Here is a 22867-nt window from a genome sequence, read left to right as displayed (position 1 = left end):
ACAACGTACACCAGAAAAAACAGATTACCAATAGTGACATTTTTATTATTTGTACAATAGAGACTTTAATACATTATTCAAAACACTTCTTATATACTGAAAAAATTGTACGTTCCAAAGCCCAAAATGGCTTCAGTATAATTGCTGCACAGCATTTTTTCAATTTTATACATATATTTTTTGTTGTTGTAAAAACTGTATCTTAAATAGTATGTACAGACAGCATCTGCAAAATGCATTCTAAACACATGATATATATTATATATTCTTCGGCAGTTACATTTCTTTTTCATAAATATTCAAAATTAAAACTGGAAGGATTTCAACTTGCATTTGCAAATAAATAAATAAATAATTCCATAAATAAACAAAACAAAATAGTTGCTGTAAACCGTCACTAAAAATTCCCCCTCGCGTTGGAGGTCAAAGTAATTTTATGTCACACAACAGAAGAAGCAGCATTCAAGTCGAGTAAGTGTATACTGCAGAAAGCATGAGTACATTCACAATTAGTAGGAGTCATTTTAAATTGAATTTCTTTCACAGCTATTGTACAGTGAAACTGTCTCAGCTCTTATGCAGCTTATCACATAGAAAATGATTTTTTTATGACCATATACATATATATATATATATTTGTATAACACAAATTACAATTACAGTAGAAATACATTTTGTACAGTTTTGGATGGTACATGTTTCGGTTTCCAAGTCACACTGTGCGTACCTCCATCTATAACATTATTAGAAGAGTCATTATAAAATATCACAACTTTTTAGCAACGCAAGGTATAGCAATATATTTAGAAAGAATTACCTGAAAAATGTAGTAAAAATAATTATATTATCAAACCTTTTTCTTTCTTCGCATCATAATACCTTTCATGGTTTGAGATTTGACATTAGATTGAGTTGGAAGCTGTGGTCACACCCAAATAATTTGACTGTATAGTTTAGTGCCACTAACTTTGCTGGAGAAAGGGGAAAAGACAAAAATAAACAACACAACCTGTTTACACGCATGAAATGTGCTATTCCACATGAACAAATCTGTAGTTAATGCCATCGTATTACGACAAGAAAATGTTGAGTATGGAGTCGCAGAGTAGTTGTAGTCCTGTAAACTGTTTTGAAGAACCGGTACGTCGGATTTCGTCATGTTTTTTTCTAAACGCAGTTCATTAAATGGTCACAAAACAACAACATGGACTAATTTAGTGCCATATACCACATTTGAATAATAGGTTATTCTAATAAAGCCCTTGAAATCCTGCATACTGGTTCTTTAAGCATAACAGAGCCTTGGTTTTTCCAACTACTCACTCACTGAAGCCATGCAGGCTGTGGCACTGTGGGCAGACCAGATGTGGGCCGCAAAAATGTAAGTTCTGGTATTTTGGGCTTGTGTAAATATCACTTGGGAGGATGAAAGGCTTCATATGGGACCAAATATAGACCATCATCCTCACCAATGGACTCCAGCTCTATGTCCACAATAGACATGGTTGCATTCTGTGTGTTTATAATACAACCGGTAAAAACAAAGTGACATGTTCAAAATGTGGCACAAACATTGTGAATGATATTACAGAGTGCATATTGTGTTTGAGAGAGCGTAATATGGAATACAGTTGGAGGGCAGCATTGCATATGAAGTATGTTGTGTATACTTGTACGTGTGTAAACATGAGTTTCTCATTAGATGGCACTATAGGACACGCAGCTTCAATATATCAATATTGCTTTCGCTCTTTTTGTAGCACAGCTGTATAGCAGGCAGTTTTCTAAACAGAATATAAACAGTGTTGATGGGACTTGAACCGAAAATGCTTATTCAACCCATAAAAAGAAAAAAAAACCTGCCCTTTGTGGAAATTATCACTGTATAGTCACAAGACATAACTGAACTAAACTTTCAAAAACAATATGAAACAAGACTAGTTCAGGCCCCTAAGGCAGCTCTCCAAAGCTGCAGCTCAATGTATGTACACAAGGCAGAAGTTTTTTTAAAATGTTCATTTCTGTACACTAGAGGCAGACGTCAGAACAAGACAGCATTACAATAGAAATCATGTGAAATCAATCCGTAAAAAGGAATACTGTAGAACAGATTTACGGTACTGAAAGTAAAAGGACAACAAGTGAAGAACATAGAAGGTGAACTATGTGTTTAAAAACAATAACAAATACCAAGAAAAGCTAATCAAAACAACCCTCATACATGTCTAGATACCAAACTAAACCGCCCCCCTCCCCCAAAAAAGAAACTGGATACGTTTAGATTAGATGCCTAAATAACAACCCAAACACAAAATCCAAACTGGAGCAGCCCTGTGGTGACTCAAGTTGTAGTCTTTTGGGGGTCCTTCAGGCCGTTAATCAGGCCCCCTCGCCGGTAGACAGATAGACGATATGTTTCCTATGTTACATTTGGCACGAGAATTTGCCTATGATCCAGCAATAGGCAAAAAAAGTCTGCATTCCCCTAAAAAGTTCTTTTTTTTTTAAAAAAAGAGGCTCATTTTTTTCACTTCCACCAGCCTCCAGCAGAGGGCAGGTGGTGTGGTGAGGGATGGTGACTAGCACAGAAGTGAGGATGTGTTTGTTTATTCTTATAAAGGTATTTCTAGGGAGTGGTGCTGTCTCTCAGAACCACCAAGTCCACCATCCTTTGGAAACTCTTCAGCAGAGAGACGGCTGTCTCGTGCTCCATGTGTAAAAAATTATGTCCATTCGCCTGCAAGGCAAACACGCAGCACAGTCAGCAGCATGTGTGTGCGCATGCATCTATAGATATGTACGTTGCAGTTTGTTTTTTTTTTTTTCCCTTATGTCTATTTGTGTGTTTGTGGAAGGATGGAGGGTCACTGCCATCATTAGCTCAGTAACACATCACTGTTGGGGAAAAGAGAGAAAAGTGGAGGAGCTATACACATGCTGTTGAAAGAGAAGGGGTAAAGACAATAAAGGACATTGAAGATGAATTCAACAATCGTGGAGGTGGGAGGAATGGAACAGGAAAAGGAGGATTGGATGCTAGCTATTGTTTTTGGATATTTTCTAATCTTGTTAAAACAATATTGATAGTTACTCAAATGCTTGTAAATATTCTCATTCCTGCAGGTCATTGTATTCTCAGGGCATTCCATCGATCGGAACTGGACTGTTTCGCCTCTCATCTGAGCAGGCTTTGGGAGTTCATGCTCAAAGACTAGGTGGGACACAGTCAGACTCGATAGGACAGCTCTAGTTGAGACTCTAGGCTTGATAGGACAGCTCTACTCAACACTCTGTAGGACAGCACTAGTCAAGAATCTAGACGTGACAGGACAAGTCTAGTCTAGACTCAGTAGGACAGCTCTAGTCAAAACTCTAGACTTGATAGGACAGCATTGGTCTAGACTCAGTAGGACAGCTCTAATCAAGGCTCTAGACTTGATGGGACAGCCCTGGTCTACACTCAGTAGGACAGCTCTAGTCAAGACACTAGACTTGAAATGACAGCTCTAGTCTAGACTTAGTAGGACAGCTCTAGTCTAGACTCTAGACTTGATAGGACTGCACTGGTCTAGACTCAGTAGGACGGCTCTAGTCAAGATCTAGACTTGATAGGGCAGCTCTAGTCTAGACTCTAGACTTGATAGGACAGCTCTAGTCTAGACTCAGTAGGACACCCTTAGTACTTGATAGGACAGCTCTAGTCTAGACTCAGTAGTACAGCTCCAGTCAAGAGTCTAGACTTGATAGGACAGTTCTAGTATAGACTCTAGACTTGATAGGACAGCTCTAGTCTAGACTCAGTAGGACAGCCTTAGTACTTGATAGGACAGCTCTAGTCTAGACTCAATAGAACAGCTCCAGTCAAGACTCTAGACTTGATAGGACAGCTCTAGTCTCAACTCAGTAGGACAGCCTTAGTACTTGATAGGACAGCTCTAGTCTAGACTCAGTAGAACAGCTCCAGTCAAGACTCTAGACTTGATAGGACAGCTCTAGTCTAGACTCAGTAGGACAGCCTTATTCAAGACTCTAGACTTAATAGGACAGCTCTAGTCAAGACTCAAGACTTGATAGGACAGCTCTAGTTTGACTTAGTAGGACAGCTCTAGTCTAGACTCTAGTCTTGATAGGACAGCTCTAGTCTAGACTCTAGACCAGTCTACAGTCTAACTGGTGTGTGTCCCACCTAGTTCTTTGAGCATGAACTGATCGAAGCTGGGACACAAGAATTGAATTTGCGGTGATTTACATTCTGATGTCATGCAGATTGTGGGGACATCTCTTTTGCACTGCCCTCTTTAGGTGACTCCAGATATCCAGTGGTGGTCTGGCTGGACCATTCTATACACCAGATGATCGTTATGGCGTTTCATAGTGACAAACATGCTCCTGCAAATTCATTTAAAACAATTCTGGGCCATAAACACCACACCCCATGCACTAAATCAGTCACACTATTTCCACTGCTATTATTGGCCATGTACCGTGTCTCCCAAAACACTAGATGGCACTTGTGCTCCTTTCAGTGTGGGTAAAAGTTTGCCTTTTCTAGTTGACCTCTGACCATTTCAATGTTCATGATCCGGAATTTTTATTATGTCTCTGCTGAAGAGATTTTGTGAAAAAAGTACCTACCAGGCACAACTGTTGCCCCAATTTATGTCAAGCATCTTAGTAATAATAATTTGCACAGAAGCAATACAGATGGCTACTTTTTTACATCACAAAGTACGATCGTTCGGTATCCTCCATTCAAATTACTGTATGTTGGTACAGGTAGACATATTTATTAGTTTTTGTCACTTATGTTAAATATTACATATATTAATATTACCTCCAAGCAACAACCACTGAACATTGACACACTGACTTGATCATCCACTAGCACTGTGCATATAACATTTATCAATGTTGACACAATCAATCATGACCCACGAGGCCACAATTAATTCCGGGTTACACCCCGCCATGGAGACTGGCACGTGCACACAAACGATCCCCAAATCATACCGCCTGACCTGAAGACGACTGTGCATCAGAGAACTCCTCTCAATATGACAGATTTGGAGTACTTTTTATTTGTACCTTTGCAATAAAAAACAATGTCTACTTCTCTAAACATAATCTGTCTCGTTTACCAGATTGGAACGGGGAAGGGAGGTTTTGGAGAGGAAAGGAGAACATGGTTGTTACTGGTTCATCTGATGATGTGTGAGGTTGTTACCTGCAGTATCTTGTCTCCAGGCTGCAGGGCGGATGCGGCGGGCCCGTCATGCTGTACCCTAGTAACAAAGATACCCTATAAGTCAAAATGATACAAGGTTAGGACAACACAGGGACACGATGGTTTAGAATCTTTGCCTTTCTCATTCTCATCTTAATATCCACCCCCCTCTGCCAAAATATACAAGGGCATCCATTCGAATTCTAAAAGTGCATGCAAATACAATCAATTTATTCAAAGTATTTACAATGCCATACAAAAATTTGAGTTTGCCATCAGATGATGAATATGAGACCGGAGAGCAAGATTTCAGTTTTTATTGCAGATATTTACATCTGGATCGGAACAAGAAGAGTTTTAATGAGATTTTTTGGGGGTCTTTTCTGTACTTCTTTGGCCTTGCTATTCTTCTTGATAAAGAGTGGTTTGCATCGCCTACTGAAGCCATTGTATTTTTCTCCATGGAGTCTTCTATGAATAGTTGATAGTGAGACCTTCACTCCTACCTACTACTTTTCAGCTCTCACAATGGTGTCATCAACTGCCCATGGCCCTGTTCATCTGTTAATTAGTACACAAGAGGTTTCTTTCTTCTTCAGGATGCCATCTGAGATTCATAATTACCTGTTTTTCACCCATAAACAGCTCTCGGGTTTTCATGTTGTTTTCACCTCTAAATGCAGTCTTCACAGACAAAACCTATCATTCGTAATCTGAAATTTAGCATAGACATTTTGTGCTATTTATTGATTGAATAACAGGACACACGAGGGCATCAAACCAGTCACATGTTTCAATACTTTTGGATTCATAATTACCTGTTTTTCACCCATAAACAGCTCTCTGGTTTTCATGTTGTTTTCACCTCTAAATGCAGTCTTCACAGGCAAAACCTATCCTTCCTAATCTGAAATTGTGTGCTATTTATTGATTGAATAACAGCACACATGCAGGCATCAAACCAGTCACATGTTCCAATACTTTTGCTTCCATGAAAAATGGGGTGGGTTCTAGTAAAAGGTGCTATCCGATCCAGATGTAAGTACCCGGAAGAGTAAATGCGGAAATGTTGCTCTCTGGTCTCATATTCATCTTCTCATAGACAAACTCAAATGTTTTCAATCTACACAAAAATAATTACATCAGCCTCACTATTCCAGTATTTTTGGAGGGCACTGTAATTATTTTAAGTTCTTACACTAAACTACTTTTACTCTCTGTTCTAAAATACAGAGGTTATATCCTTAACTATGGTCTAAAAGCACCAAAATATTTTTTCTGATTGCTCAGAGAAAGACTTGCTCCTGTGGAGATGTAAATATATATAGATACAGAAAATATAAAACGGGGTAAGAACAGTAGGTATGGAATGAGTACTGTGTATAGGGGAAAGAATAAGGTTGTCAGGAGGGCAGAAGACTAAAAAAAATAATCCCCCATATTGTCAATAAAAGACCCCAAGGCAGAGATTATAAAAACACCAACATCTTTTCACAGTGTGGTGAAAGATGCTTTTGAAGACAGCGTGGGACAATGTGGCTGTATCAGCTCAACATGTTTCAACAGGTTGTGACTTGTTGAAGGCATGGCTAAGAGATGGGCCACATAGGAGGGATGCCAGTTAATAAAGAACTCAACTCCATAGTAATGCACACGGAGTGAATAGTTAAGACGTACAGATATATCGCACAAAAAGGAGGGCGGGTTGGGGAGGTGTTAGTTCAATTATAACACTGGCATTTATACAGTGAGCTTCATACATTTTTATATTATTTGTATTTCTTAATTGATATTTATGCTAAATGACATTAGTGTGAGGAAACTTGACCCTTCCTTGTGTTGTCATATGGAGCTCACTGTACCGTACAACTACGAGAGGGCTTGTTAGCAGGTGAAAGCGTTCACAACAGTCACATATACGTATATGGCACAGAAGGCATAAGGCAGGGGTGTCCAAACTTTTTCCACCGAGGGCCACATACTGAAAAAAATTAATAGGATTTAAGGGCTTTGATATTTTGTAAACCAACACATGTAGACATGTTAAGAAGTTAAAAAAAAAGCAGGTTTGTGTTTTATTAGTATGAACGTCACTCTGGTCTTTCTTCCCCATTTTTGCTGTTTTGTTTCAATTTTATAAATATTTCAACTTTCTTCTTAAATAATCTTTGGAAATGTTCTTTTTGTAATATGACCCTATTTAGGAAAAAAAAGATCTGTTTTCCCAATCAAATTTTCCCAAATTAGAACTTTATTTGGTTTGCTTCTCATAATATGACAAAAAACATATATATAGTATATATATATATTACTGCTGTATTATTCCATTTGATATGACTTTTGGCCTATATTTTGACTTATTTCCAAAAAATACAACTTCATTCATCATTTTGTTTGTTTTTCATAATATTATAATATTTAATTATTTAATATATCAGCTTCAAAATATTACAACATTAGTCTTTACAACTTTTTTCCCTTTTAATATTTTGACTTTATTATTGTAAAATTACTATTGATTTTTTTTATTTTTTTGTATTGTTTTTCTGTTTTTTTTTTAGTTGTCTTGTTATATTTACAATGTGTATTGGGTCAATTAAAAAAAAAAAAACAGCTGTGGTCCACAAATGGCCCTCGGACCGCACTTTGGACACCCCTGGAAAGCATACCCAAGCATGTATATACTGTATATTCAACAAGGTGAATTCCTTGGTAACACTGACAACATAAAAATAACGAAAAATAATTATTCAGACATACAAAGAACATAATTATTTCCCAAAGTAACAGTTTGATAACCCAAACAAGGAATGTCAAATTCCAAACATCAATTTGAGACTCTGAAATGCATTTGTTTGAAGATAACTGACATAATGTCAATTTGGACCAGAAAATACCAGAAATCACATTTTGAATATAGTTACTGTCAATCCAAAATTCTGATAGTTCTATTTAAAATTTGAATTGTTTTTTAAAATATAGTTTTATTGTGTGCATAAACATACTTGCGTCAGAAAACCGACCTTTTCTAAAACCTGCAATAAGATGGATGACGCATAATGACTTCATTCACAGTGACTTCTATATATATTCCACCATGAGTGTTTCAAGAACTCTCCAAGTATGAGCTGTTTCTCCATTATTCAACATCTCAATAAACTGCAGCTGAATCTGTCAGAATTGGAGTCCACAGACTGAAGAGTTGAAGATGTAAAAGCCCTCACAGTGTCCCAGAACCAGGCAGCCTTCCTAAAATAGCTTTGAGAGCTCAACAAGCGACCACACTTCATGTGCCTGCGGGTGGCAGCATGTGCCTGAGGAAGACAGGCAAGTGCAAAGTAGAAAAAATAAAATAGCTTGGAATATGCTTCAATATGACACTATGTATGCATGTAAGCATGAAGAATAAGATAACACAATAAAAATACCAATAACTTATTGATATTTAATGTGTTGATCTTTTATAGCACTTGACTCATGTAAACATGGCTTGTTAGTTTTTCCCGGAAGTGCAGTTTTGATATATACTCTATGAAAAACCCAGATATGTAAATGAGATTTAAAAAAATAAGGCAGTTGAAAGCTTACACTTACACTTGATGGTCCTTAACCATTTTATGTATGACAACCACAATTGTGATTGGTCAGTGTTTAAGGTGCAATTGCAGCTATAGAGACTTCAACTTAGCAAAGCCGACAGCTGCTCCAGTTGCCTGGCAGGGTCGTACCATGTCGGAGGGTTTGAAGGGGTTCCCCTGGCCGCTGATGCCACCAGAGATACTAAAACCAAGACCGGGGTTCTTCTCTATTCTTACACATAACTAGAAAGAGAGTAAGAACATACAAAAGTGAAAGCAAACACTTCAAATTGACTGAATGATGATACTTTCATGTCATTACTAAAACGTAATTCCGTAATTCTTTAGACCGTTGGGCAGAAACATGTACCTGTTCCTGGAAACCATCCGTGCTCTTCTGGCCTTTCGTCTGCAGAAGGCAACGAGCGCTCTGAGGCCGTGGGGTGGTGTGAGTGGTCACAACAACCTGGTTGCTGTGGACCATTCCCTGGTTACTGTGGTACTGAGGGTTGTTGTGTGCGAGCTGAGGCTGATGGGATGTGTGGGAGATATGTGGGTTGTACTGGGTTTGGTTCCCGGATGACGACAAGGCCATGGGCATGCCGGCACCTGGGTAGACCTGGCCAGGGGTGTTATGGGCTGAATGGAAAGAATAAAGACACACAAATGTGTGAACTGTTAAATCTAAATCAGGGGTTTTCAGAGTCCCTGAATAAGAGACTTCCTGAATAAATCCCTGTTTCCAAATGACTACTACCTTGAGGCATGTTGCCTTGATACTGCCCCCCGGAGGGAACAATGGATAAGGGCATTCCCGGCTGGTATTGGCTCCCCTTGTTCATCATTCCGCCATCATAACCCTGTTGGCCAACCATGCGATGAGGGGTTGCGGCCGACGAAGAGGACGAAGAAGTGACGATCATGGCGTTGTGTGATTGATGAGAAGGGTTGTGAGAGTGACTGGCCTGTGGAAATATGCAGGGTATTTTGGTAAACATAAATGCTCACATGTTTATTTTCTCCCACCTTGTCAGCTTTTACCTTTTTCATGAGGTTGTCAGGTGGGACGTCCCTCCTTCCAAGTGAGTAAGGAACCCATTGATTGCTCCCTGAAACAACCTCTTGGTCATTATCCAGCATGGCGGCTTGCTGGGAGGGGGTCTAAAAGACAGGAAAAGGGAATTCAATTATGAAAATGTATGTATGTATTTCACAAAAGTGAGCACATTCCTCATATTTCACCAACTATTTTATTATATGTTCTCTAAGGACAATAGTACAAAAATGAAACTTGAATATTCTTTGGAGTAGTTGTGTACAGACTGTATAATGCTGAAGGTGAAGGAGTGCAAGGTGTGTCAACATGAACAAATTAAATGATCATTTTAACAATGTAACACACTACACAATGGATGTATTTTGAATTGTTTTATTTTTTTAACAAGACTAAGTCATTGGAAAATGTGCTGAATTGGTGCTCAGGTTTTTGTCAATGCACAAAAATGCAATCCACGCCCCCGTTGTTTGTTATTAAGTGGGAAAATCTTGCTGAAAATGACAATAACGATCAAGTCAGTTCAATACTTGGAATGAGTCATCCATCTATCCATCCATTTCCTATGCCGTTTATTCTCATTAGGGTCATAGGGGTATGCTGGAGTCTATCCCAGCTCACTTTGGGCGTGGACTGGTCGATTACAGGCCAATCACAAGGCACATATAGACAAACAACCATTCACACTCACATTCATACCTATGGACAATTTGGAGTCGCCAATTAACCTAGCATGTTTTTGGAATGTCGAAGAAAACCGGAGTACTCGGAAAAGCACGCACAGGGAAGACATGCAACCTCCACACAGAGATGCCCGAGCGGAGATTGGAACAAGTCAAGTCATGTCTCAAGTCATTGATGTCAGTGTCAAAGTCCAAGTCGACTTGCAAGTCATTGATGATATTGTCAAGTCAAGTTTAAAGTCATCAAACTTGTGACTCAAGTCCACACCTCTGTTACTTTTGAAGCTGTATGCTTGACTACTCTAACTTATACCCAAGTTTCATTTCTTTAGTATTGTTCAAGATTTAAAGAAACAGTTTCTGAAACGGTTTCTTCCACCCCTCAATGTCCCATGTTTGATGCTCTCGCGCAATTCCCAAACGGGCAATTTTGTGGTGTTGAAGGAGATGAGGCCTAGTGATGCTGTCTGATGGTTATTGGACTGCACTCAGCACGAGCAACAACCTTCATTGAGGATGAGGATCATCCCATGTCTTGACGGACAGACAGACACTGTCTTACTGCGTCCAACCTCAGCAGGCCGAGAGGCCTTACCTCAATAATCCAACCATGGTCAAAGAAAGAAAGCTTGTTTGCCTTTGTCATCAAGGCAGCATGATATGAATACCTGACAGAAAATGATAATGAATCCAAATTTACTCCAATAGTTTTGCCTTTGTGTGGTTGGGGTCTTAACGTTTTGATCAGGAGTGTTTCATGTCACGTACACGGTCCAATTGAGGATGTGCTTAGCTTAGCATCATTTCGTTCACTGTGAACACTAACATCACCAAAATGCGTAACAAATACCTTTTTTCAATTCAAGTGTGAATGCACCCTTAAATTTGCAGTCATCAGTACACTACATCTATTTCCCTTGTCCCATTTGTGTTTACTTAGTAATTCTCGGTGACTATGACATAATTTTGCAATGAGAGTGTAAAGCGACATCACCTTCCTTTTGTGAGATGTGGTTTGGAAAAGAATACTGGAAATATTAGTTGTTTTAGCAAGCTTAAAAGCTTTATATATGCATTCATACAGTAAAGTACCAAGGGCTCGCTGTTCTGATTGAGATACTCACAGCAATGGCAGATGGAGGAGGAGGTAGTGGCAGCCAGCGGCCAGCAGGAGGCTCATGCTTAGTGTTATTGTAAACGTTAAAGTTCAAAGTGCTGCTGCGCCCCTGGCCGTGACCCCCGCCCTGACAGAGCATGCCCAGCGTGAGAGTATTGTGCTTTAGGACACCACTCTGATTGGAGAAGACAACATCACATGACATGGGTGAATGGAGAGAGAGAGATGGGGCGCAGAGCAAGCTGCAGCAGGGTGAGGACACACTGAGCTCCACAAAACATCAACACTGATAAGAAACACAGAAATAGTGCAGAGTTGCTGAAAGCACAGAAAAATGTTAGCTAGTGTTCAGTCATACGCACAGTGAATATTGTGTCATACAAGCAACGGTTGGTGAATAATGTCATTCCAACATTAGTTTGCTCAACCTGAAGTCACTTTGAACACTCAAGTGTTATAACCATAATAACTATAATATCACACTAAATTCTGAATATGCCTATCCTGAATGTAAAGTGGTACCAAATTACATTACTTTTCATAATGTCTATATAATTTGCATTGGGCTTCATACATTACAACATGTGGTTTCTGCACATGATCACAGTAGTGAGTGTGCAGTAGGTTGGGCTGACAGGAAGTGACAGTGTGGAGTGGACACACACATGCAGCCGGACACGTATCTGGTCAAGTCTATAATACAAACAACGCACATAGATACAGACAAGGTTGTGTTGTATATGCTGTATGTGCATGTGAGTGTGACCTCCCTCGTATGTACATGCTTTCAACGTACCCTGTCAAGACGTTTGGCCTCTATGTGCCTCAGCAGCTGTTGCCTCCAATCGGCAGGCATCTTGGACGTGATGTCTTCAGGCTTCTGCGGTACCACGGGTCTTACTTTGATGGTGTCATCTGAAGGCTTCTCCGGGCAGGTCGCCAGAGTATAGTCAGGAGGCATTTTTTCCAGTAGGGCAGCCATGGTGGGACGAGCTGACACTGGGCGAGCCTGAGGGTTAAACAATAATCAATTATACTTATGACTGTTAAACAGGTTAAACATGTTCTCCAATGTGAATATATTTGTATGTTTCCTTAGTCACCCATGAAAGCACACATATTATCTTTCCGTTTTATATAAATATTTGTGATCAAATCCTTTGCCTTGTTTGTGATGTATTTTTTTATGACCACACCACAAACTGTGGAGAAAAAAAAGTGTTGCTCCATATTGATTTGGTCCTCGAAACAACACACTTCAGATTAATTGACGAAGAAAATAATTATTCGGTTTCGCCCTAATTTTCAATAAGGTGACACTTTCAATGATTCTCTTCATCAGTGATTCTCAAATAACGCTATTTGAAACCCACTTAAAGAAGTGCTCTTTATTTGAAAGCACTAATCCAACAACACAGACACCTACCTCACTCACAGTGTCAACAAAACCAAGACGAACAAAGACAAAAACTTACCACTTCCACACAGAATGAGAGGAGAACTTTTTTTTTTTTTTTTACTTGATCTCAACCATGGTATGTCGGCTGGGCTCAGTAGCCCATCTCCATGACCATGAGGTGTGAAATGTAATATAATCTAATGTCATGCTTCTCGACATCACTGATAAAATTTGGTGTATACAGTACTCTGAAATATTTAAAAGAATAAGACAGCAGGCACAAGTCCTCCATGTTTGTGTCTCAGATGAGCTTCCTCACTGTGTCATCCTCTTTAATGCTGAAAGGAGCCAGCGCAATCATTAGTATGCTGCCCTACACCTATCTGTGGCTATTTCGGGAAACGTCTGACTTGGGGCTATGCAGAACAAAAGTGAGGAAATTAAATGTGGACTTGGGGAAACCCTGTGTGACAAACCAAGGCTTTATCATTGGTACCTTCAACTGGAACTAGCTCAGAAATACATTCATAGTATGGCAAAAAGCATGACAGTAGATAAATGAATATAATGGAAAACATAAGGTTTTACCTTTGACAGCAATGGTAAATTGTCAGGCCTTTACATTTACCAGGAATATATGCTGTGTTCTAATGAGTTCATAGTAGTCCAACAAAAAACATGTTAATGAGACGGCATCATGCATCAAAAAATTAGTTGTAGGCGTTATGCTCACGTTATTTGTCGTGTGACAGACCTGAGATGCTCCATAGGTCTCAGTGCTGTAACTTCTAGCAGACAGGGGGCGACGTTGAGTCAAGCTCTTAGTTGGATAACCAATCATTGGCTTCTTCTGTTCCTGGTAGGTGGGGTAATCGTCATCATAGCGGCCATTTCTCTTGTTGTGCATCATTTGACTCTGGCTGTCCACCATGTTGGCAGAATGATCCATGGGGCTCGAGTAAGCAAGAGCGCGACTGTAAAGTGGAGGGTCCCCCTGCTGCAAGAAGGGACGCGTATGAATCCACAGAACAGTAAACATAACATGTGACATAACAAATAAACCAATAGGGTCTAGATATATTTTTAAACGTAGGCACATTTTCCAAGAAATATGCTACTCACTATTGCTATGTTGGAAACTAGAAGTCATTTTATAAATAGAAGGCATTTAAATCAGGGGTCTCAAACACACGGCCCGCGGGACACTAGTTTGAGGCCCCCGCCTTGATATTAAAGTTTAATGTTAGTGCAGCCCGCGCAAGTTTGATATGGATGCTGTATGGTATCATGTACCCAGAAAAAATTATTACGTTTGATTAATGTTCATGTTAAATGTTAAATAACTGTTAATAGTTATCCTCCCTATTTGTGTGGAAGTGGTAAGTTTTTGGCTATTTAAGTTTAAAGGAAATAACTTGAAGGCTACCGTTTAGGTCGCTAGCTCTCTAGTTTGCGAGTTAGCATGTGTCTCAAGACCCTGCAGTTGTGCAATATGTTGTAAATAAAAAGAGTATAAATGTGACTATAGTTGTGTTTTGTCATGTCTACAGGGCTCTAATAATGCTTTGTTCATTTTAATCTGAAAAAAAATAATTTGTCTACCCACCAACTATATGTGGTTTCTTAAGTTTTTATTATTTGCTGTTTTATTATTATTATTATTATTATATTTCTTTATTACTGATTGATTGATTTTCTTTATTCTTGATTTGTTTATTTATTTTTCATCTTATTTTGTGTAGAAAAATAAAAAGTAAGATATTTGAGAACAGTGGAATGTTTTATCAGAGCTTTTCTTGTAGAAAATCGGAACCAAAGCAAAGTTTATTCATTTATTCAATAAATGCGTTTTTGTTTTTTTTTTTGGAAAACCTGATGCGGCCCAATCTCACCCAGACCCTAGCTTCAGTGGCCCCCAGGTAAATTGAGTTTGAGACCCCTGGTTTAAATGATTTGCCTTTGATCATATGATAAATAGCTTTCTTTTTAAAGTGTGAATAATTCTGCAGACAACAAGTGTCATACCTGCTGTCGATACTGAGCTTCCTGCAGGGCCTCCTGCTGGGCTTCATGAACTCGGCGGAACAATGCAAGTTCAGTTGAGCTAACCAGGGAGTCTGCTCTCCTCAAAAACCCTGGCCTGGAACGTTGTGAGGGGACTGGTTGCTGCTGCTGGCTGGTGGAACCATCCTGATTGATTGGAGATTGGGGGAAGGAGAACATCTCCAGTGGTGGGTAAGCACGGTACCGAGGGCTCACCAACTCCTTGGGTAATGTCTTTCCAGGTTGATTGATATACTCTAATGCTTTTGATGAGTGGTTGACATAATCTGGTGTATTGGGGAAAGGGGGAGGGGCCCGGCGGTCCATGGTCACCTGATTGGTTAGAATTGTGGATTGTGAGTATTGATGGATTTACATATTTCGACTCTAATGAACAATACATTTGTAAAAATCCATAAGAACGTGTGTTGCTAACCTGGGGGTTATAGTTTTGGTCAAAGTGGTAGGCCTTCTGTGGAACTGCAGGTTTTTGGCTGTGTCCCTGCTGGTTCTGGTTTCCATGCGCTTGGAATGCAAGTTCCTCATCTAACATAGGTGCAGACTGGGACCGGGCCATGTTGGTCTGCTCCATGGAACCCGGCAGCTCTTGTCGGTCCAAACTACTCTGCTGCTCAATAGATGAACTGTAGGTGTCCACGGGAATACTGCAGAAGAACAGACATGGGAAATATGCTGTACATGTCTGACTCAAAGTGGATATATTGTTAAAAACCAAATCTACCTGTATACTTTATAGGAGCCTATGTCGATCTCATCGATGCTCTGGGATTTCTTAAACTTGGACCTTGTCTCCTTCATCATAGGTGACAGTCGGTCAGAGCTTTTACTCATTACCACAGTTACCTTGTTGCCTCCGGTGACAGTGAGCTGGTCCTTTCTGTTCTGCTCCCCCTGATTGTTGTGGTAGGACCAGCTACCAGGCAGAGGACCTGCTGCTTGCTCCCGCCTTCCAGCAAAAACACAAGTTCTAGTCAAGTAATGTTTTCTAATAAGTAGCTTTGGCCAGCCAAAAGTCAACAACAAACTCGTAGTGTCGTGGAAAAAGAATAGACACCATTGAAATATGCCTTAAGTGCTGTGAGCAGTGACTTGTTTGGACATTGAATATATGCAGCAAGGTGATACCCAGTTAATTATCACATCACTGCATTTTATTCCCTAATCTGACCTTTTTCCAATATCTCAGAACTGATGGTGTTTTGGTACTTCATTTTGAATCTGTAGAACAATGGCATGCTTTTCTCTATGGATTCGCACATTTGTCTCTGCACTGTTAATGCCAATGCAACAATATTATCTGGCAAAAATGCATGAGAAAGTAAGTGACAGGCTACCGAAGAGTGAAATTGATGATCTCTTGCTTCATTTACCTTGTATCCGCCACCTTGCGGTCTGGATTGGGGCTTGAGGTTGGTGTAAGGTCCAATTTGGAGGGAAAAGCTGTCCTGTCTTCCAATGGGCTTGGGGTACGGGTCCAATTCTGCCAAGGATTCTGGGAAGGTTGTGCAGAGGCTTGGTTTTCATTGTCATGGGCGGAGCGTTGGTTACTGTGAAAGGGAAGCGTCTGTGTGTCCAGCTCTAGTGGGACGCCTACTATTCGCTCTTGCCTCAGGAGAGGACGGCGGCCATGTGACGACTGGCTCCGAGGTTTGGAACCCAGCGGTGGGTTTCCCTGGCTCGTAGCTGAGGATGAATGGTCTAGGGGAGACTCCTCAGCATCAAACCCAGTGTTGTCATAGTGAGGAGCCTCAGACCACTCAAAAGGCTCACTTAAAGGACGTCTATCACCACGTTGCTGCAGGGTCCCTGATGGAGGAGTTTCTCTTTGCGATAGCAAGGGCTTGGAGTCGATAGGTTTGGGGAAAGAATGGGCCAGCCTAAGGTAAGAGAGGAATGTACATCTTAAATTATATTAAGTTTATCTTCTCTTAAACCATATTATGACAACCAACTACATTACTGAAACCAAACAGAGCTAATATTGGACCACACCACCTTCTATGACACTGGGAAGACATTATGATTGGCTCCGATTATTAAATCAATGCAATGTCCAAAAATGTTATAAATATACATGAACTCAACAAAAATATAAACATTGCTGTACCTTTCATTGGCCACAATAACACGTAGAAGGCCACTCCAAAATGTGCAGTTTAAACCGTATTGGTATACTGACTGGTTTTCGGGATCCCCCCAAAAAAAGTTTTTGAAGTGGCCTTTTATTGTAACCAAGCCAACTGAAAGCACACCTCACAATACCGCAATTTGATTATCATATTGAAATACAAGTGATATATATAGGCGGTCATGGCAGGTCCAACATGATACAGTAAAAAAAGATACCCTCCCATTTCATGTGGAAGTGGTAGAAGAAATAAAATCGAGAATCGAGGATAACTGTTTATTTCGCTAACTAGCGACAGTCATGAGCAGCATAAGAGTTCTGCAATGTGGCGTAAACAATGAATGTAAAGGTGACTTTATGTGTGTTATGTCATGTCTCTGGCTCCATTAATTTAAAAAAACATATTTAGAAAGTCATAAACAGTTTTTCTATGCCCTAACCACAAAATATTCTATTTATTGAAGCCTATAATTAAGAAATTAATTTATCACGGTCAGGTCTGGAGCTAATTAACCACAATGAAAAAGGGCCGACTGTATAAGCTGGTTACTGTTTACATGCTTTTTTACGTGCTCTGATTTAGTGTTAAAATGTGCCGACCACCTGCCAGTAACCCAAAAAACATATGGTGTGGTTTTCAACACTACATCAACAATTGCCCCTTATTATGGCATGTAATTTAAATCCAACCATATATTACAGTTTTGAGCCTCAAAACTGCCCACTACTCATAGGTTTTAAATGGCGTGCATGTTGAACCTTTCACACTTAATTACAGCTCTTACTGCGGGCTTTATGTTTAGTGGTAATAACCTCTAAACACATCCTGATGTTTGTACTGGTCAGCTTTCAAGCGGGGGAGGAGAAGGATGAGAGAGTGAATCGTGACAAGTCTGTAGCATCCCAATGAGCTTCTCTGACCTTGACAGAGCAAGCAAAGGAATGGGAAAGACAGAGAGGGATGCAGGGTGGAGGGAGTTAAATAGGATGGATAGAGCAGAGCAATGAGATGGGAGATAGATGAGGATGATAGATGAGGGAGATTGAACTGGAGGGGGTGGTGTTGAATAAAAAGAGGACATGATGGATAGTTGTAAATAAGAGACAGAGCGAGAGACAGAGGTGACATTGAATATGCACTATTATTGTTTAGTTTGGTGTACCTGTTGGTCCAGTGTGTTTGAAGAGCCTGATCCTTGTTGGGTGCTGGTAGGGCAGGGTTGTGTTGGTGTGCATGAGAGTGAGCGTGTGAGTGTGCATTAGCGGGTGGGTTGGAGGAGCCAGAGGAGCCCTGCGAGGGAGAGTAGTCAGAGTAGGTGGCTGAGGAGCCACTGTGGTTCAGACAGTGGAGCTTATCCACCTCTTCATCTGTAGACTCTATCGACAGAGGACAGAAACAGCTTAGCTCGGTTGAGTAAAAATAACAAACACTGCTGACAATCCTTTGCTGTAGACACATTTACTTGGAAAACAAATTTAATTTAATACATTCATTTTCTACCGCTTTTTCCTCACGAGTTTCGCGGGGGTGCTGGAGCCTATCCCAGCTGTCTTTGGGTGAGAGGCGGAGTACACCCTGGACTGGTTGCCAGGCATTCACGCATTGGCAACCATTCAGACAATTTAGAGCCTCCAGTTAATCTCCAATGTATATTTCTAGAATGTGTGAGGAAGTCGGAGTACCTGACTACCTAATTATATTTATTTTTATCCATCCATACATACATTTCCTATGCCGCTTGTCTTTAGTAGGGTCATGGGTATGCTGGAGCCTATCCCAGCTGACTTCAGGCAACAGGCGGGGTACACCCTGGACTAGTTGATTTATTTGTTTATTTTTTATAAATTTTTTAAAATTGATATTTTGTCTCTGGGGCTGCATGGCCAACGAGTGGTTAGTACGCAAGTCTCATAGCTAGGAGACCCGAGTTCGATTCCACCCTCGTGCATCTCTGTGTGGAGTTTGCATGTTCTCCCCGTGCATGCGTGGGTTTTCTCCGGGTACTCCGGTTTCCTCCCACATTCCAAAAACATGCTAGGTTAATTGGCGACTCCAAATTGTCCATAGGTATGAATGTGAGTGTGAATGGTTGTTTGTCTATATGTGCCTTGTGATTGGCTGGCCACCAGTCCAGGGTGTACCCCGCCTCTCGCCCGAAGACAGCTGGGATAGGCTCCAGCACCCCTGCAACCCTAGTGAGGATAAGCTGTAGAAAATGAATAAATGAATGAATGAATGAATTCTGTCTCTGTATAAGTACCATCAAAATCATGGACTCTTCTTGTCTTTCTAAGGGGGTAATCATCAGGGATCAAATAAGTACATTGAATGCAGCATTATAGTATTCCCTCACTCTCAGCATTTAGTGCTGAAATTAATCCGAGTAGCACCATGACTAATTAATGGACACTATTACAACAAGCTGGAAGCACTTTATAATAGGACCAGATTAAATGTGGTTAAGCCTGTATGACTCTATGTTTCAATGTAATACGGCACCTTTCTTGTCCTTGCCAAGTAGCACCACCTTTGGTTTGTAAATTGGTGGCTCTACCAGGGTGGGCCTCATGTCAGATATGCGGATGTCATTGGGTGAGCCTCCCATTGAGTCCTGTGGAAAGGAATACATAACACACGCTGGTTAGTTAGGGTAAAGCATCACTGCACAGCAATTGTGGTTTTGGATAGAAAACATTTGTGTAAAGGATTAGTCCTAAGTTGCGGCTTTCAAATATAAAAATACTATACAAACTGGTTGTTCTGTATGGGTGTTCTGCTGTCAGTGGTACTGGTTTACTGCATGTGGATGGAATCATGAAGAACCAACTCCAAAATTCTTCAAATTCATTTAGACCTCCCAAATGAAAGACATTTCAAGACGTTCAACTGCAATCTGATCTGATGGTTTGTGTGTGTGATGAAGGTACAAACCTCTGAGCTCTCTGTCAGGTCCTCTTTCTCCTTCCTTTTTGGGATGTCAATGCCAGAATTATGCATTGGTCCCTGATCCATCAACTGAGTCTGAGAGAAGTCCTGCATCTCTCTGTCCGTTACCTGATGAACACAAAAACAACGCATTCATTTTGGCTCAAATAAACAAACACAAACAGAGAGTATACATCAGATTATTTTTAATTTCTAATTACAATAAAATTTTTTGAGTGTGTGATTGGGAGTGTATGTTTTCTACCTCTTTAGGAGGCAGGGGCCACGGTGGTTCGTATGGTTCATTGCTGTGGTGCGTAAGTTCCATGTTCGTTCCTGCTGAGGTGGCAGTGCCCGTGCTAAGATGATGCTGGTGCCCATGTCCGGTGTGAACATTTTTACCCACAAGGCTTTGCACTGACTTGACCATGTTCTTCAGGTCCTCGGGGTAGGGTGTTGGATATCGTTTGAGGTTTATCTCCACCTATTTAAAAAGACGAATCCCACATCACACACACACGAACCAAGTATACACACTATTTTGTTGTCATGACATTTAAACTGAATCACTGACATTTCTGCATTCAGGAGACATTCTAATGGGAAATGCATAAACAGCAACACAATTTTATTGCCGATTGAGCATTCAGAACCCTACAGAGAACATACTAACTCCTTATTTCTAAAATCACAAATACTTAAACTTGCTGATATAGTTCATCTTCAAACAGCTAAAATAATGAATGAGGCAAAAAACAACCAAAAACATCCAATTCTTCTCTACAAGAGAGGAGAAATATGATCACAGGGAAGAACTAAATTTGAAACACTTATATGCTAGGACTACATTAAAAAGCTATAGCATTTCAGTATGTGGAATCAAGCTTTGAGTAAGGCCCTCAAACAATGCACAACACTGAGCCAATTCAAGAAACAATACAAGCAGTTGATGTTTGCTAAATACAAGGATGAAGAGTCTTGAACCAGTCATGATGTGCTATATATATCACTATATTGACACTTACTATGGTACCCATTATGTCATTGGATGCTCATATCACCTCGTACTTCGGTACGGGACAAAAAATTATAAAATAAAAAAAAAACAAAAAACTGTATTATGGAAAGCAGGAAGTGAACAAATGTAACAGTTACTGATTGTAAAAGTACCAGATGGAGGGGTAGGATTTAATAAGTTTTGCTTCTTCCTACTCCTTTTGGACATGTGGAACTGTGAACTGATTATGTGATGCACTCAATTGTAATTTGATGCATGTTCAAATGAAATAAAACCATTACCATTACCATTACAACCCTTCAAATTTGCAGATTTGTGGTGCAAATATTTATATTTTCTATGTAAAGATTCCATCCAGCAGTTTGTCCAATAGAATACATTTAGTAAAGTTAATGTGCAAGCCAGGAAGTCAACACTGTGTATTGATAACCACAATTTGACATGCTAACAAACAGAAGTAGACTACAGGGATACTGCACAGCAATCATCACTCATACACAAACACAGACGTACATAGATATACGGACAGACAAAACAGAGAGATAAGGGCGGACCTTGACCTTCCCGGAGTTGTCTTCCTCTTCTTTTTTGTCCTCAAAATCGAAGGCCACTGTCATTCTCTGCTGTCTCTGCTCCTCCCACAGAGTCGGATTAAAGCTGTCACTGTCTGACTGATAATCTGCACACACACACACAAAAGAGCATCAACTAGAGGGGAAAAAATGTAAAACTGGCAATGAATTTTCAAGAGAATTTAGTAGGACAGCTATCCATCAGTGCTGTGCTTGTGATTATAAATAGTCAGTCCTGCAGTAACACACTTCAGATAGTTCCATGTGTAATGTTTAAACACTACATTATGATCTTAAATTGTAAGTAGTTAGGGGAATATGTTTATCCACATTGTCATTATTTCAATACAGTGGAACCTCAGTTAGCGTGTTTTACTTTGGTTTGCGTACATTTTTTAGTTAGCATAGCATATGACATGCGTCTTGTCCTGTTAACACACTGGGTGAGTCCATATGTGTTCTGTGAACATTCTGTTTGCATCCTTAGCTTGCTAACAAAATGGCAACCAGAACAGGAAGTCAGCTACAGCAGGTCGCCCAACTATGTCATCAGCGGTTCATTCTTAAAATTAACACAAAACACATATTTATAGTTTGGATTATAATTTGACATGCATGAAATTCATAATACCACAAAGTCCCAGGAGGATCAACACCTTTCTCTTTAACACCACCTTCCTGTTTTATCATGAGTTACTTCAATAGTGTTTCTCACGTCTTTATCAAAATGCTGGTACTTAAATTGACTCCATTTTGGGATAGCGTTTCTCACCGTCTTTATCAAAATGCTGGTATTTAAATTGACTCCATTTTGGGTTACTGAGATGACAAACACTCGTGAGTTCAAGAAATAACTCATGGCAAAACAGGAAGGTGGTGTCCGTGTTGATCTTGCTGCCACATTGTGTTTGTGAGAACAGTCACATCAAGAATCTTGAATTAAGGTAAAAGTAATCTTCAATTATCGTTTATCCCTTTCATTTATCATTTATATGTGTTTATATGTAATGGATTTATTGGATTTACAATAGTTCTTATTGATTTTGGAGTCTGACCTTCTGGAATAAATTAGTGATGCTAACAATGGTCCGCTGTATTGTAATC

The 22867-nt window shown here is 40.0% G+C and overlaps 1 protein-coding gene across 18 annotated transcripts in view; it reads right to left on the bottom strand.

Moving 5' to 3' along the window:
* Positions 1-22867, bottom strand: part of lrrc7 (leucine rich repeat containing 7) — an 84316-nt gene continuing 61449 nt past the window's right edge. For 3 of the 18 annotated variants that reach the window (XM_058072556.2, XM_058072552.2, XM_058072554.2), the window contains 18 exons: positions 21746-21870; positions 20439-20657; positions 20180-20302; positions 19748-19859; positions 18411-18624; positions 16490-16996; positions 15841-16065; positions 15535-15763; positions 15081-15431; positions 13789-14052; positions 12453-12665; positions 11664-11831; positions 9844-9963; positions 9560-9767; positions 9173-9441; positions 8953-9045; positions 5225-5299; positions 1-2737 (listed from right to left, as the gene is read on the bottom strand). In XM_058072556.2, coding sequence (XP_057928539.2) covers positions 2627-2737; positions 5225-5299; positions 8953-9045; positions 9173-9441; positions 9560-9767; positions 9844-9963; positions 11664-11831; positions 12453-12665; positions 13789-14052; positions 15081-15431; positions 15535-15763; positions 15841-16065; positions 16490-16996; positions 18411-18624; positions 19748-19859; positions 20180-20302; positions 20439-20657; positions 21746-21870 — 3626 coding nt within the window. In that variant the 3' untranslated portion in view covers positions 1-2626. Of the gene's footprint in view, positions 2896-5224; positions 5300-7793; positions 9046-9172; positions 9442-9559; positions 9768-9843; positions 9964-11663; positions 11832-12452; positions 12666-13788; positions 14053-15080; positions 15432-15534; positions 15764-15840; positions 16066-16489; positions 16997-18410; positions 18625-19747; positions 19860-20179; positions 20303-20438; positions 20658-21745; positions 21871-22867 lie in introns of those variants that run through there. The other 15 variants (XM_078789989.1, XM_078789991.1, XM_058072553.2 and 12 more) reach the window with 12 other exon arrangements.

The sequence above is a fragment of the Doryrhamphus excisus genome, linkage group LG4 (assembly GCF_037039965.1).
Source record: "Doryrhamphus excisus strain RoL-2023G ecotype Guam linkage group LG4, RoL_Dexc_Guam_v1.1, whole genome shotgun sequence".
Classification (NCBI taxonomy): domain Eukaryota; kingdom Metazoa; phylum Chordata; class Actinopteri; order Syngnathiformes; family Syngnathidae; genus Doryrhamphus; species Doryrhamphus excisus.
The sequence above is the reverse complement of the archived record's forward strand: the minus strand, read 5'-3'. Positions and strand labels throughout refer to the sequence as shown.